General features: G+C 45.4%; 1 protein-coding gene and 1 long non-coding RNA gene across 11 annotated transcripts in view; one reads left to right on the forward strand and one right to left on the reverse strand.

Annotated features, from left to right (window-relative positions):
• The window catches only part of CDC25C (cell division cycle 25C), a 49,714-nt gene extending 38,204 nt beyond the window's left edge, over window positions 1–11,510 (reverse strand). For 3 of the 6 annotated variants that reach the window (XM_015451936.3, XM_005557899.4, XM_005557897.4), the window contains exons 1-7: window positions 11,261–11,510; window positions 10,657–10,888; window positions 9,250–9,344; window positions 8,181–8,226; window positions 5,385–5,418; window positions 5,185–5,274; window positions 3,477–3,575 (exon numbers count right to left, since the gene is read on the reverse strand). In XM_015451936.3, the coding sequence (XP_015307422.2) occupies window positions 3,477–3,575; window positions 5,185–5,274; window positions 5,385–5,418; window positions 8,181–8,226; window positions 9,250–9,344; window positions 10,657–10,850 (558 nt within the window). In that variant the 5' untranslated portion in view covers window positions 10,851–10,888; window positions 11,261–11,510. Of the gene's footprint in view, window positions 1–3,476; window positions 3,576–5,184; window positions 5,344–5,384; window positions 5,419–8,180; window positions 8,227–9,249; window positions 9,345–10,656; window positions 10,889–11,260 lie in introns of those variants that run through there. The other 3 variants (XM_005557898.4, XM_005557900.4, XM_073994358.1) reach the window with 3 other exon arrangements.
• A 294-nt stretch (window positions 11,511–11,804) lies between these two features.
• On the forward strand, window positions 11,805–16,638 carry LOC102125393 (uncharacterized). 5 transcript variants are annotated; one of them, XR_001491662.4, is made up of 4 exons: window positions 11,805–11,995; window positions 13,099–13,194; window positions 14,665–14,767; window positions 16,473–16,638. It is a non-coding gene; the product is annotated as an uncharacterized lncRNA (long non-coding RNA). The 5 variants fall into 5 exon arrangements; XR_010587637.2 differs by lacking the exon at window positions 13,099–13,194; XR_012414135.1 differs by lacking the exons at window positions 14,665–14,767; window positions 16,473–16,638 and adding an exon at window positions 16,149–16,377.
• The last annotated feature ends 97 nt before the right edge of the window (window positions 16,639–16,735 follow it).

A 16,735-nucleotide genomic window follows, 5' to 3' on the forward strand; every position in this document is an offset into this window, starting at 1 on the left:
AGTAGCTGGGACTACAGGCACTGGCCACCACGCCCAGCTAATTTTTTTGTATTTTTAGTAGAGACGGGGTTTCACTGTGTTAGCCAGGATGGTCTCAATCTCCTGACCTCGTGATCCACCCACCTCAGCCTCCCAAAGTGCTGGGATTACAGGTGTGAGCCACTGCACCCGGCCCCAGCTAATTTTCGTATTTTTTTTTTCGGTAGAGATGGGGTTTCACCATGTTGCCCAGGCTGGTCTGGAACTCCTGACCTCAAGTGATCAGCCTGCCTCAGCCTCCCAAAGTGCTGGGATTACAGGTGTGGGCCACTGCACCCGGCCACTACTAATTATTTTTATTTTATTTATTTATTTATTTTACTTTTTTTTTTTTGAGACAGTCTCTTTGTCACCTGTCCAATCACTGCACTGAAGTGCAGTGGTGTGATCTCAGCTCATTGCAATCTCCACCTCCCAGGTTCAAGCCATTCTTGTTTCTCAGCCAGGCGCCACCATGCCTGGCTAATTTTTGTATTTTTAGTAGAGACAGGGTTTCGTCATGTTGGCCAGGCTGGTCTCAAACTCCTGGCCTCAGGTGATCTACCCATCTCAGCCTCCCAAAGTGGTGGGATTACAGGCATGAACCACCATGCGTGGACTGCTAATTATTTTTAATATAAAATGATTTTACCATGTATGTATCTATGTGTGTATTATTTATTTGAGACTGAGTCTCCATCTCAGCTGACTGTAGCCTCAGACTCCTGTGCTCAAGCAATCCTCCCAATTATAACTCACTGAAGCCTCAGACTCTTGGGCTGAAGCTATCCTCCTGCCTTGGCCTCCAGAGTACCTGAGACTACAGGCATGCACCACCAAGTCCCAGCCTTTTTTGGGGGAGAATGGGGGTGGGGTAGAGATGTGGTCTTGCTGTGTTCCCCAGTTAGGGAACTCAAACTCCTGGACTCAAGTAATCCTCTCGCCTCGGCCTCCCAGAGTGCTGGGATTACAGGGATGAGCCACAACATCTGGCCTAATTAGCATTTTCCCCCACCCTAGACTGCTCAGCAGAAAGTAATTTTTTTAAAAATTCCATGAGAAGGCCAGGCATGGTGGCTCATGCCTATAATCCCAGCACTTTGGGAGGCCGAGGTGGGTAGATCACAAGGTCAGGAGTTTGAACCAGCCTGGCCAATACGGTGAAACCCCGTCTTTACTAAAAATACAAAAATTAGCTGGGCGTGGTGGCGCGCACCTGTAGTCCCAGCTGCTCAGGAGGCTGAGGCAGGAGAATCACTTGAACCTGGGAGGTGGGGGTTGCAGTGAGCAGAGATTGTCCCACTGCACTCCAGCCTGGACGACAGAGCAAGACTCCATCTCAAAAAAAAAAAAAATTCCATGAGAAGGCTGGGCGGGGTGGCTCACACCTGTAATCCTAGCACTTTGGGAGGCTGAGGCAAGTGAATTGCCTGAGCTCAGAAATTCAAGACCAGCCTGGGCAAGATGGTGAAACCCATCTCTACTAAAATATAAAAAATTAGCTGGGCATGGCAGCGTGTGCCTGTAGTTCCAGCTATTCGGGAGGCTGAGGCAGGAGAATTGCTTGAACCAGGGAGGCAGAGGTTGCAGTGAGCTGAGATCATGCCACTGCACTCCAGTCTGGGCGACAGAGTGAGACTCTGTCTCAAAGTAAATAAATTAATTAATTAATTCTATGAGATAAGGATTGCTAATGAAAATGTAAATTCTTATAACTTTTTAAGAAAAAAATTGGAGAAAGTATCAAAACCTTAAGGCTTGAGCCCAGGAGTTTGAGATTTGCCTAGGCAACACAGTGAGATCCCTATTTCTAGGGAGAGGAGAAAACAAAAAAGAAAGAAAGAAAAAAAACTTTAAAAATATTGATACTGTCGGGGGCGGTGGCTCATGCCTGTAATCCCAGCACTTTGGGAGGCAGAGGCAGGCAGATTACAAGGTCAGGAGATTGAGACCATCCTGGTCAACATGGTGAAACCCTGTCTCTACTAAAAATACAAAAATTAGCTGGATGTGGTGGCATGTACCTATAATCCCAGCTACTCAGGAGGCTCAGGCAAGAGAGTCACTTGAACCTGGGAGGCAGATATTGCAGTAAGCTGAGATCACACCACTGCACTCTAGCCTTGTAACAGAGCAAGAATCAATCTTAAAAAATAAAATAAAATAAAATAAAAACTTTATGTCACACTGACAAGATGAGTAGATTAAAAATTTATACCTAAGACAGATGCAGTGGCTCACTCACACCTGCAATCCCAGCACTTTGGGAGGCTAAGGCAAGCACACTGCTTGACATCAGGAGTTCGAAGACCAGCTTGGCCAACGTGGTGAAACCTCATCTCTACTAAAAATACAAAAATTAGCTGGGTATGGTGGCACACACCTGCAGTCCCAGCTACTCGGGACCCTGAGGCAGGAGAATTGCCTGAACTTGGGAGGCAGAGGTTGTAGTGAGCCTACATTTTACCACTGCACTCCAGCCTGGGCAACAGAGACTTCATCTCAAAAAAAAAAAAAATTGTGTGTATATATATATATATATATGTATACATATATATATATACACTTTCAATCCAGCACTGAAGAGAAAAATCTGAAATGCAGTCAAATATATTTACGCTTGAGAACTTTGAGAACTTACATTATAGCATTATTTGTAAAAGGAAAATTTGGATACCACTAAGTATCTAACAATATGGAAGTCCTTTTATAAATTAGGGTCCATTTATTAGAGAAAAGCATCCAGAGCCAGGCACAGATCCGTGTGCCTGTAGTCCTAGCTACCCAGTAGGCCAAAGTGGTAAGATTGCTTGAGCCCAAGAGTTCGAGTCTAGCCTAGGCAACATAGCAAGACCTTGTGTTTAAAAAAATAAAAATAAAAAAGCAATCTTTAAAGAATAAAGTAGAAGAAAAAAAGAAGCTTGGCCAGGCATGGTGGCTCACACCTCTAATCCCAGCACTTTGGGAGGCTGAGGTGGGTGGATCACCTGAGGTCAGGAGTTCGGAACCAGCCTGGCTAACATGGCGAAACCCCGTCTCTACTAAAAATACAAAAATTAGCCGGGCACGGTAGTGGGCACCTATGATCCCAGCTACTTGGGAGGCTGAGGCAGGAGAATCACTTGAACCTGGGAGGCAGAAGGTTGCAGTGAGCCAAGATCGCGCCATTATACTCCAGCTTGGGCAACAGAGCAAGACTCCATCTCACAAAAAAAAAAAAAAAAAAAAAAAAGCCCAAGTCATATTTTTTCCTCCTTAAACTTAAACAAGAAGATCATAGGACATATTGTTCCTCTCTTTTCCTGCTCAAACTTTATTTCTCCAACCCCCTTTTTCTCACCTAAATTTGGCTTGATGATGCCGGTTTAGAAAAATTCAAAGGTTCATAAATCCAGAGCTGCCATCCTATAGCCTATAACACTTCAACTGATCCTTAATAATGATGTTCAATGACTTACCAGCAGAGAAAGAGGAGACACATAAGGTTCCCCTGGTCTCTTTTGAAACCTCAGGTTCCTGGGTGCCTGACACTCCAAGGGCTTCAAAGTGCCGTTTTCCTGAATAAGAAAAACTGCATTAGTTGGGGAAGAGAAGTGTCAGCTGGCCCTGATAAAAACACTTCATCTGATGAAGCCATGAATAACCCTTACAAAACACATTTCATGTAATCAAAGTTGACCCTATATCCTGACGCTATATAACCTTGCATTTGAAGATGCAAATTATGATGTGGATTTGATATAAGGCATGCAGATTTGCTTTGGAAGATACTAATTTTTGGTCACAAGTAAAAGGAATGGGGTAGGGATAGGGAGCCTGCCTGGGGAGGGGATAGTGAGATTTTAAAAAGTGATTTTTGGCCGGGCATGATGGCTCACACCTGTAACCTCAGTACTTTGGGAGGCTAAGGTGGGTAGATCATCACAGGTCAGGAGTTCAAGGCCAGCCTGGCCAATTTGGTGACACACTGTCACTACTAAAAATACAAAAATTAGCTGGGTGTGGTGGCACATGCCTATAATCCCAGCTATTCAGGAGGCTGAGGCAGGAAAATCGCTTGAACCCAGGAGGCAGAGGTTGCAGTGAGCCGAGATTGCACCATTGCACTCCACCCTGGGGTACAACAGCAACTCTCTCTCACAAAAAAAAAAGTGATTATAGGCCAGGCAGTGGCTCACACCTGTAATCTCAGCCTTTTGAGAGGCCGAGGCGGGCGGATCACTTGAGGTCAGGAGACCTGCTTGGCCAATAAGGCAAAACCTCGTCTCTACTAAAAATACAAAAATTAGCCGGGCCATGGTGGCATGTGCCTACAGTCCTAGCTATTTGGCAGGTTGAGGCACAAGAATCGCTTTAACCTAGGAGGCAGAGGTTGTAATGAGCCGAGATTGTGCCACTGCACTCCAGCCTGGGCGATAGAGCGAGACTCAGTTTCAAAAATAAATGAATAAAAAGTGATTATAAATGGAGATTAGGACAGTATTAAATCAAGAAAAAACTGATTAGAACAGCCAAAAACATGAGTCTATCTTAAGTCAATGTAAGAAAAGAACAGCAGCTATCTTTTATGGGTAATGATCTGGGGAAATGGATGGGAGGCAGGGAAGAAAAAAAGATGTCTAGAAAAGAGGATTAGTTGAAGGGATTAGATACAGAATTATCTTAGTGATTAGGTGGTTCTGAAGAGGCTAGTTTTAACTTGGAACGAAGGATGACCTAAGGTTTAGATAAAAAGTACCATGGCTTCCTCGGAATAAGGGCTTAAAAGCCAGACTAAGGGGGAAATAAGAAATTAATACATCTACACTTGCATGTAAAGTGGTGGAAAAAAAAATCTGTGAACAAGTTATGCAAGTTAACCCTACAAACAAAACTCCTAAATCCCTTACACTACAGTAAGGATAATTTTTATCCTCAAAATGATCAACTGAACATGAGAAATAATGATGACCTACTGTGGAGAACTTGGAGCTGGGTGTCTGTCCTAGGGCCAAACTTTAATAAGAAAAAACAAAAACAAACAATTTTTCTCCCCTATAGTAATACAGTTTTGCTTGTCTAGCATACGAGGTATAAACAGTTCTACGTCTCACTATGATAACAACAAGTTTCTTCACTCAAAAAAATAAAACTGCCAATATATCTAGGTTTCCATTAAACACTCACATTTTCTTTATTTGCAGATAAGCTACACATTGCATCTCTCTTTCTATGGCCACGGTCCAAACCATTCGGAGTGCTACAGAGAAGCTGTGCCTAAAAAAGAGTTTGCTGAGAACGTCCCGCATCAAGTCACAGGTGCAATGGAAACCCTCTGTCTCCCACCTGAAAAGCAAACCCAAACCCAAAAAAGAGAGGCTACTCACTGGGCTACATTTCATTAGGTGCTGGTGATGATTCCTGCAGATTAAAACAAACTGCCTGTCAGGTTAGCCCCAAATACTGTTTGATTATTCTTCAGTGGATTTGGTGCATCCCAACATTTTTAAAATTTCATTCTAGGAGCCCTATTCCCAGTTGATATGTCTCTTCCAACAACAATACATAGGGTATTCTCTGTGGTAAATATGAAGACTCAAGTGATATCTTGGGGATAAGACCCTCATTTTGCCTGTATAACCATATAAATAAACATGTACCAAAGATGAACGAGTTTTATACAATTTACTAATTTTCCAGCACAGTGTATTGGGGCTAATTTTTTTTTTTTTTTTTTGAGACAGTCTGGTTCTGTCACCCAGGCTGGAGTGCAGTGGCAGGATCTCAGCTCACTGCAAGCGCCGCCTCCCAGGTTCACGCCATTCTCCTGCCTCAGCCTCCTGAGTAGCTGGGACTACAGGCGCCCGCCACCACGCCCAGCTAATTTTTTGTATTTTTAGTAGAGACGGGGTTTCACCATGTTAGCCAGGATGGTCTCAATCTCCTGACCTTGTGATCCGCCCGCCTCAGCCTCCCAAAGTGCTGGGATTACAGGCGTGAGCCACCGTGCCGGCCAGGGCTAATTTTTTAAAAAAATTTAATTTCTGGCCGGGCGGGGTGGCTCACGCCTGTAATCCCAGCACTTTGGGAGGCTGAGGCGGGCGGATCACCTGAGGTTGGGAGTTCGCGACCAGCCTGACCAACACAGAGAAACCCGTCTCTCTACTGAAAATACAAAATTAGCTGGGCGTGGTGGCGCATACCTGTAATCTCAGCTACTCGGGAGCCTGAGGCAGGAGAATCTCTTGAATCCGGGAGGGGGAGGTTGTGGTGAACCGAGATCGCACCACTGCACTCAAGCCTGGGCAACAAGAGCAAAACTCCGTCTGGAAGAAAAAAAAAAAAAAGCCCGGCGTGGGGGCTCATGCTTGTAATCCCAGCACTTTGGGAGGCCGAGGCGGGCAGATCACGAGGTCAAGAGATCGAGACAATCCTGACCAACATGGTGAAACCCCGTCTCTATTAAAAATACAAAAATTGGCGGGGCGCGGTGGCTCAAGCCTGTAATCCCAGCACTTTGGGAGGCCGAGACGGGCGGATCACGAGGTCAGGAGATCGAGACCATCCTGGCTGACACGGTGAAACCCCGTCTCTACTAAAAAATACAAAAAAACTAGCCGGGCGAGGTGGCGGGCGCCTGTAGTCCCAGCTACTCGGGAGGCTGAGGCAGGAGAATGGCATGAACCCGGGAGGCGGAGCTTGCATGAGCCAAGATCACGCCACTGCACTCCAGCCTGGGCGGCAGAGCGAGACTCTGTCTCAAAAAAAAATAAAAATAAATAAAAAAATAAAATAAAAATACAAAAATTAGCTGGGCATCGTGGCGTGTGCTTGTAGTCCCAGCTACTCGGGAGGCTGAAGTGAGAGAATCGCTTGAACCTGGGCGGCGGAGGTTGCAGTGAGCTGAGATCAGGCCACTGCACTCCATTCTGGCAACAGAGTGAGACTCCATCTCCAAAAACAAAACAAAACAAAACAAACAAAAAACATATCTATATATAAATTTCTATCCTCCCTCTGTGGATTTCATTATCTATCTGGGTTAGAGCATTTAAAGCAATTCAGGCCGGGCCAGGTGACTCCCATCTGTAATCCCAGCACTTTGGGAGGCCGAGGGGGTTGCTGATCACTTGAGGTCAGGAGTTCAAGAGCAGCCTGGCCAACATGGTGAAGCCTCATCTCTACTAAAAATACAAACATTAGCCAGGCATGGTGGTGGATGCCTGTAATCCCAGCTACTCAGGAAGCTGAGGCAGGAGAATTGCTTAAATCGCTTGAACCCAGGGAGGCAGAGGTTGCAGTGAGTCAAGATGGCGCCACTGCACTCAATCCTTGGCAACAGAGCCAGACTCCATCTCAAAAATAAAAATAAATACATAAATAAAATGCTTGGTATGTGTTAGATACACAGTTTATTTAATCCTTACAATAGCTACTTTATGACAAGTGCTATTATTATCTCCATGTTACAAATAAAAAAAATTAAGGTCTAAAGCAGAGTCACAACTGGTGAATGAAGTAGTAAGCCAGGAATCCAGACACTGATTCCAGAGCCTACACTCTGTACTTTCTTTTTTCTTTTCAACACGCAGTCTCGCTCTGTCGCCCAGGCTGGAGGGCAGTGGTGCGGTCTCTGCTCACTGCAACCTCCGCCTCCCGGGCTCAAGCAATTCTCCTACCTCAACCTCCCAAGTAGCTGCGATTACAGGCATGTGCCACCCCACCCGGCTAATTTTTGTATTTTTAATAGAGACGGGGTTTCTGCATGATGGGCAGGCTGGTCTTGAACTCCTGACCTCATCTGATCCGCCTGCCTTGGCCTACCAAAGTGCTGGGATTACTACAGATGTAAGCCACCGCGCCTGGCCACTCTGTACTTTGAATTACTAAGATACAGCACTTTTCACATTCAAATAAAAGCCTATATAAGTGTAGTATACCATTTTCCTTCATTTCCTTATAGATACTTCTGATTATGACAGTTAAAATGAATAGCCTTCATTTTCACAACACTATTTAGATCTGGAAACCTTAGAAACTGTTCAAGGTAAGGAACTAGGCCTCAAAGCCCACTTATACCCAATATGAAAGGTTTTGCACTCTGCAGAGTCCGCACAGGATAAAATCTCTATGACCAGTGCTAAAAAGCTTTTGCATGGGGTTCATTTAGCAACAGAACTTACATCCCAGCTAAATGCACTTCCTGAAGTCCTGAAGAATCCAGGTGACCTGCAATCAAATATAAAAAATCAGTAAAAGGAGTTATTTTTGTCCATGCATCTTGTTTTTCCTTCAGATTTTCTTCATTACCAGTAAGCCATATTAATTTCAAGGACTGAGCTTTTGAATACAAAGCCTCTCGATTGATACCCATTTCATAGTACAAGGTACAATTTCACAGAAACTTAAGGTTTTATGTGTCACTAAAAGAAGTAGTGCTGGGAAACACTGTACTTTGCTACCTACGGAGTTTTTTTTTTTTTTTTTTATGAGTAGAAAAGAAAGATTATCACTCAGAAAATCTGAAATTAGAATTCTGGAAGGTTAACTTATGAAACATTCCTTTTGGAATATTTTATATAAAACATATAAGAATTAAATGACAATGTATTTCTTTTTCTTTGAGACGCAGTCTCGCTCTGTCGCCAGGCGGGAGTGCATTGGTGCTATCTCAGCTCACTGCAAGCTCCGCCTCCCGAGTTCAACCGATTCTCCTGCCTCAGCCTCCCGAATGGCTGGGACTACAGGCACGCGCCACCACGCCAGCTAATTTTTGTATTTTTAGTAGAGATGGGGTTTCACCATGTTGGCCAGGATGGTCTCGATCTCTTGACCTCGTGATCTGCCCACCTTGGCCTCCCAAAGTGCCAGGATTACAGACATGAGCCACTGCACCTGGCCAACATATTTCTTTACGCTGGTTTCTTTGCCTCTGCTGAGATTAGACTAAGGCACAAAACTTCTCATATCCTAATGACTATACTTTCATTCCCACCGTTAATCAGTCAACAAAATATGTTCCTACTTGTCTAACATTTTCAAATGCAAAGTAGCTCCTATTAGTGTTATTATCTTTCTCTTCCCATTGGCTTAATCATTCTCAAAAATTCTCTAGTTACCCACAAAATGCCATCTCTCTAGGCAGACTCTTTTTATACTTTCACCACCTTCTGTCTCTATCCTACTTCCCTGTTTTCTCCCTTAAAAGTTATTCTTCCCTTCAATCAAGGCCTTTATATCCCTTCTCCCTACCAGTTTCATCAAGGTCTGCAGAAGTGGTAAGCTGAGTGGCAGTTATCTCCCCACTGCTAAGATTCGAAAGATCGAGGCAACGTTTTGGGGTTCCTCTGTTGAGACATAATGGTACATCGAAATTTCCATTAGATTGTTATATCCTTAAAAGTCAAAGATCATGTCATCCTCTTCTTTTTTTTTTTTTTTGCAATAGAGTCTTGCTCTGTCTCCCCGGCTCGAGTACAGTGGCACGATCTTGGCTCACTGCAACCTCCGCCTCCCGGGTTCAAGCGATTCTCCTGCCTCAGCCTCCCAAATAGCTGGGATCACAGGCGCCTGCCACCACGCCCAGCTATTTGTAGTAGAGATGGAGCTTCACCATGTCAGCCAGGCTGGTCTTGAACTCCTAACCTCAGGTGATCCGCCCACCTCGGCCTCCCAAAGTGCTGGGATTACAGGTGTGAGCCACAGCGCCCGGCCAATCCTCTTCATCTGAAACACCCCTTAATGACTATCAGATTATCTGAACACTGTCCAAATAAATCTAATTGCTTTTTGGAAATATCTCAGACTGGGCTGAGAAAAGTCTCCCACTACCATAATCTGTACCTCATTTTCTCCTTACCAACATATTGAAACAGATAATTTTTTTTTTTTGAGGCCCAGAGTTTATTGGCCAAGGAGGATCTTGACTCCACATTCCCTGTCCTGAGCACCATGAACACAGGCTTGATTTCTCCCCGGAGTCCCTAGTTTTTCTCAGGTACTACTTCTCTTCGTTTGCTAGTTGAGACATGGTATGATCAGAATTCAAAGTACAACTGCAATAACGTTAATATTAATACTAATAAAGTGACCGACTCATAATGCAGCAGTTTTCAAAGACTTTTGCCAGATATCACATCATTTGATTCTCACAAGATCCTAGTAAGATAGGAAGAGATTATTATTTCTTTCTTGTCTTTTCTTTTTGAGATAGAGTCTCACTCTGTTTCCCAAGCTGAAGTGCAGTGAGGCGATCTTGGCTAACTGCAGCCTCCAGCTCCTGGGCTCAAGCAATCCTCCCACCTCAGCCTCCTGAGTAGCTGGGACTATAGGCATCACCACGCTCAGCTAATTTTTAATATTTCTTGTAGAGACGGGGTCTTGCCATGTTGCCCAGGCTGGTCTTAAACTCCTGGACTCAGGCGATCCGCCCTCCTTAGCCTCCCAAAGTGTGGAGATTACAGGTATGAGCCAACTCGCCTGGCTGATATTATAATTTCTTGTCACAGAAAAGAACTCAAAAGGGTTACACAGTCAAGGGCAGAGCTGAGACTTAAACCCTGACCTTTGAGCCAGGATAACTGAAAACAAACCAACAAACAAACCCAACTGTTTGGAAATAGCAAAGGCAACAAAGTGTAAAAATAAAAGTATATTTACCCAGACAAAATGCTTAGGTTTGTAGAATCACCAAGAAATTTGCCCACTGGAGTGCTAGGGACATCTGGACAGACAGTAAAGGAAGTGTCTCTCTCCAGGAGCAGGTTTAACATTTTCCTTTGATTAGACCTAAAACTGGGTCCTGAGCCAGAGCTTCCTTCCTCTCTTGTGGATGAGAAGAGTTCCGTAGACATGGTCTTCGAATTCTCACCAGGAGAAAAACAAAACCTAGCTAGGAGGAAAACGTCATCTCTATCGGTACCTCTCAGTTCCCTCAGCTTTCCCAAACTCCTCCACCCTTTCCAGCCAGGCGGATCAGCATTGGAAGAGGGGCATTCCCGAAGGGTGATTCACAGCCTGGCTCCAGGTTAGAACCTGAATTCACCGACGAGAGGCAACCTTAGGACCTTAAAGATGGAATGAAGAGAGGATTTTGACTTGTTCCACGCCACACAGCTCGAGACTCCTGACCAGAAAGAACCCAGGTCGTAACTCGCGACAGTGCCCATTCGGCCCTCCCAATCTCTGTTTGTGTGGGCCGACTGGACCCTAAGAGGACAATGGGGTCTCCGTGATTCCGTGGCGGAGACGGCTGCGGACTTACCTCAAGCCTGGAGTCTGAGGCTTGCCTACAAGAGGAGGGAAAGTGGATAGGGATCGGACACAGGCGAAGACTCGAGCAGAATGAAAGAAAATCTGGGGGAAAGGAGGCAGTTAACCAGACTGCAACGCTGCCTCCCGACTGGGTAGGCCAACGTCGGACTCAGCGTCTTCCCCGCGTAGGAGGCCAAAGTTATGGCCTGCGAGCCAGAGTATCAACAGCCGCAAGCGTTGACCATTCAAACCTTCCGCTCGCCCAGTAACCTATCCCCGCTCGCCTCTAAGCTGCGTCAGCCAATCTCCGTGCGCGCGCCCAGACCCTCACGGCCTATCGTTGGGCTGGCACATTACCCGGCGTGTGCTTGCTCTGGAAGTGGTAAGACTTGCCCCGCCCCATAGCCAGAGCAGGATAGTGATTGGCCCACCAGCGTTAGGCCGGCTGCGGGGTAAGCTCCGCCTCACGGGGAGCCTGCCGCATCATTGGCTCTCCCTCTCACCAATCGCCACACCCTTTTTGTTTTCTTCTTTCCCTCGGCCCCACGAACCCCGGGAGATTTAAATCGCACCTTACTAGTGATGACCATTCGCTAGGATAATACTAGGAGAGATTCTTTTGGGTGGAGGGTGTTGTAAGCGTTTCATTTTCCTTGCTTCTTTCTCGTGCCGTTTTCGCGGACGTTTTCTTCTGAGTTTTGCTGGCCTTCCACGGGACATGGAGCGTTTGCTGCTGGTGTGGCAGGTATTGGGGGGAGACAGGTGTGTGTGTTTATGCTGAGAGGCATTAGCCCCTTCCAAGAGCTTTCTTTGTTTGGCGTTTCTTTTAGTGTGCAGCATCTCAGAGACGCTAGTTTACGTGGGTAAAAAGAAATTCCATTGCAGGGAAAGTGGAGGAATTAAATTATCTTGGTATAATCCTTATCACAATCCAGAGGACCTCAAAGATTGGTTATTCATGGAAATTTGAACATTGACGAGGTGATATTTAGAAATTACTGGCCGGGCGCGGTGGCTCACGCCCGTAATCCCAGCACTTTGGGAGGCCGAGGTGGGCGGATTACATGAGGTCAGGGGTTCAAAACCAGCCTGGCCAACATGATGAAACCCCCGTCTCTACTAAAAATACAAAAATTAGCTGGGTGTGGTGGCACACACCTGTAATCCCAGCTACTTGGGAGGCTGAGGCATGATTAATTGCTGGAACCCGGGAGACGGTGGTTGCGCCACTGCACTCCAGCCTGGGCATTAGAGTGAAACAAAAAGACATTCCTAATGTTAGGGATTTGCTTTTAAATAATCCTGTGCTGGGGGAGGGTATTGATGATACAAGATTGACCCTGAGTGTTGAGTGATAGGGGGCAGGAAGGTCCATCATATCTGTGCATCTCAACATTTAATTTGCACACTAACCACCTGAGGACCTGTTAAATGCAGATTCTGATTTGGGAGGTCTGGGTTGTGGTTGCGGCCGGAGATTCTGCCCGTCTAACAAGCCCCCAGCTGATGGTGAGGTAGCTGGTCATAGGAACATACTTTGAGCGGTAAGGTATTACCCCATACTCCTTACTTCAGTGTATATTTGAGAATTTCCATAATAAAAATGTTCAAAATAACCTTGGAAGCTCTTTAACATGCAGGCTCCAGAAACGATAATTCAATAGGTCTAAAGTGGGGTCATTATCAAGGCCCCCAGGTGCTACCCATGCAGACAGCTTACAGATCAAGCTTTGAGAAACAAAAGTCAAAATGCAACTTGTGTCTGATGTCAGGATTTTGGTGGTGGTAGTGGCTGAGAGGCACAGTGTAGCCAGCTGGTTTTTATCCTAATACCCTTTGCATCTGTAGAAACTGCTTCCCCAGAAAGGAGATGTGTGAGGAGTCTTGGTCCTCTAGGATACAGACAGTGAGTGTGGGAGTTAGCACAGAGCCTTGCTATGCCAGGTGAGTTTGAAAATCAGGCTGGGGATTAAGGGAGTGTGGGATGAGTTGTTATCTGCTTTGACGACTACAGTATAATCACACTTTGTGGGAAACTGTATACTTCCCTGCAGGTGGGAAGTAGAGACAGACAAAGTTATTCTCCAGTAGTGGCAAAAGCAGATAGATTATGGCAAGTGCACACCTGGCTACCAGTGCTTTCTGCACCAGGTCCTCCAGTAAGTGCAGTTGTGGGTGGTCACAACAAAGATGTCAACCAAGTAGCTTTAGTTCAATGTCAGGTGATAGAAATATACTAGAATCTGAGCACTCTGACAAAGTTGCAGCATTCCTAAAACAAATTCTGTAAAAATCTAGCCCAAAAATAAGTTTCTGAGACTTTTCTCAAATAGAAGTTATATACCTAGTCCTTAAGAGTGTTTTTTTTTGGGGGGGGGGGGTTGTTTTTGTTTTTGTTTTTGAGACAGAGTCTCACTCTCTCCCAGGCTGGAGTACAGTGGCGCGGTCTTGGCCCACTGCAACCTCTGCCTCCCGGGTTCAAGCGATTCTCCTGCCTCAGCCTCCCAAATAGCTGGGACTACAGGTGCCCACCACCACGCCCAGCTGATTTTTGTATTTTTAGTTGAGACGGGGTTTCACCATGTTGGCCAGGCTCGTCTCAAACTCCTGACCTCAGGTAATCCACCCGCCTCGGCCTCCCAGAGTGCTGGGGTTATAGGCGTAAGCCACCATGCCTGGCCAACAAAACTCTTAAAAGCTCTACTTTTCCTAATGAAACTGTTTTCCTACCAAACATTTTTACTATCTCCTCATGATTCCAGCTGGCTTAGCTAATTGCAACATACTTAGCTAATTACATGTAAGTTTACATGCATGCATACAAACTGTGAAATGGTAGAATTATTTTAAAGGGAAGTCAAATATTGTCTTTTATATCTTGATTTCTGAGGGTGTTGGAATATATCTAAGTTATCCTTCCCAGAAGAAAGAATATTAGGGAGGTGGGAAGTTTGGTGTTTAATCTGATTTGAAGATTTACTTTTTCTGTTGGATTGAGGGCATTGATCCTATGTCATCCTTGGGGAATCCCTATCTAGGCTCCTGATTCACTGTGATAAGCAGTGAGCTGTGTTCCTTCACCTTGACCTCAGTCTGACCCATACTTGTTGTGACCAGGGCACTGCGGCAGCCTGGGCTTCACCCTGAAACACCAAACAAGAACAGGAGGTTCAGCCATCACTCCTGGGATGCCCAGATCAGGCAGTGGAGAAGAGCCCTACATTCCTGGGACCCTCCCTGCCAGCCTCTGCAGGGCAGAAGGGCTGAGGGATGTGTTTTCTATTCCTGGTTCTTTTTATGACTGGTAGGCTTAGCCCTACTTCTCCCCACTTTGCAGAGGTTTAGCTTTCACTGGGTGAAAGGGGAAGGTCTGAATCGAGTGTATGTTCCTCCCACTTGGCTGTTCCTTCCTAGGCAGGGAATGGAGAGTCTCTTAGAGCCAATGGATTCCACTCCTTTGGATGACCTCCTGAATCACTGGCTCCAGGCCCTGGAACCTTCAGAATATGGATGGAGAGTATCCTTTACTGAAACCCACTGAAGCAGGGTTACAGATGGGGTTTGGCCCATGAGGGCACAATTAAGATGCGGTTCAAAGCAGTGGCTCAAGAACAAAAGAATAAAAAGGGGGCAGCAGGGAAAAAGAGCAGGACATGAGTAAAAAAATCCTTGGGAACTAAAAGTAGAATAAGGAGATTTAATTATGGGTAGGACTGTTAGGCTGCACTGGGAGGCAACATAGATGATTTCATAGATGATGAAAGGGGATGTAACCTTCCTTTGAAATGAGGCCTGAAACTTGACTTGCAGGGTTTTTTTTTGTTGTTGTTTTTGTTTTGTTTTGGGTCTCAGTTTCTTTCAATGTTTTGCAAATGAGCCAATGCCTACTTTTAACTCAACCATTTAACTAGTAAGCTTGGTTAATAATAAAAAGGGGAACAGCTTAGTGGTGAAAAGCAAGGGCTTTTAGACTGCTTTTTGATAGTACCTTTGCCTACCATGTGGGCAGTCACTTAACCTCTTGGGCTGTTTCATTTGTCAAAGAGAAGGTTTTGTTTCATTTGATGATTGTAAGAAAAAATGAGAATATATATCAAAGTATGTAGTCCAAGTGTGGTGGTTCACACCTGGAATCCCAGCACTTTGTTTTTTGTTTGTTTGTTTTTGAGATAGAGTCTCATTCTGTTGCCCAGGCTGGGGTGTAGTGGCACAATCTCGGCTCACTGCAATCTCTGCCTCCCTGGTTCAAGTGATTCTCCTGCCTCAGCCTCCTGAGTAGCTGGGATTACAGGTGGGCGCCACAATGCCCAGCTAATTTTTGTATTTTTTAGTAGAGATGGGGTTTCACCATGTTGGCCAGGCTGGTCTCGAACACCTGACCTCAGGTGATCCGCCTGCCTCAGCCTCCCAAAGTGCTAGGATTACAGGTGTGAGACACCATGCCAATCCCAGCACTTTGTGAGGCCAAGGTGGGAAGACTGAGGCCAGGCGTTTGAGACTACCCTGGGCAACATAGCAAGACGCCTCTCTCTACAAAAATAGAAATAAATATGCTGGACACGGTGGCACACTCCTGTAGTTCTAGCTACTCAGGAGACTGAGATGGGAAGGATTGCTTGAGCCCAGAAGTTCAAGGCTGCAGTGAGCTATGATCGCTCACTGCACTCCAGCCTGAGCAACAGCAAAACCCCTGAGCAACAGCAAAACCCCGTTTCTAAAAAAAAAAAAAAAAAAAAAGCATGGTGTCTGGCACATAAGAGCAATTCTTGGAAACCATGTGTCCCATACTTCATGGCCCCTGACTCTGCTCCTTTTGCCAAGGGGAAATAGGCAGTGCAAGGTAAATCTCTCCACCCCTCTTTTCTCAGTTAGTACTGTACCTCACTTTTCTTTTTCAGTTTGCAGACTTGGTGACTCCTGCCTCCTCCCCTCCCTGGCTTAGTGAGGAAGATCCCTGCCACTGGCTCTACTTTCCAGCTGATCACAGCTATTTACCTGTCCCAGTCTTGAGTAAGGCACAAAATATTTACAGAAAACAGACGTCTTTCAGAGGACTTGCTAAGTGTAATAGTGAAGATTACTTGCATACTGCTACTTTCCAATCAATTAAAAAAAAGAAATAGAAAACTTTGTATTACAAAGAAATCACAACACGAACGCAGTTTAAAGCCTCTCCTTTATCCACTTTTTTGCTTGACTCCCTAAACCATCTGTGATGTTAGCTGAGACTCGAATTTACATAAGAGCCAGAAACCATCAACCCAACCTCTTCACACACTAACGTCTACATTCGTGTCTTTAAAAAAGACTTAAACTTTGGCTCATGTGGGAGGTGGTGGTAGTGGTGGAGACTTAATAAAAGGTGGTTTCGTCTTCCTGAAGTGGAAATATAGCACCGTCAACATCTTTTCCCCATCTGGCTGTTTCCTCCTTCCCTTTCTGTTTAAGGAAAGTGTAACCACCGTACTTCTCCCCACCTCGCCGC

Source organism: Macaca fascicularis, chromosome 6 (genome assembly GCF_037993035.2).
Source record: "Macaca fascicularis isolate 582-1 chromosome 6, T2T-MFA8v1.1".
NCBI lineage: Eukaryota > Metazoa > Chordata > Mammalia > Primates > Cercopithecidae > Macaca > Macaca fascicularis.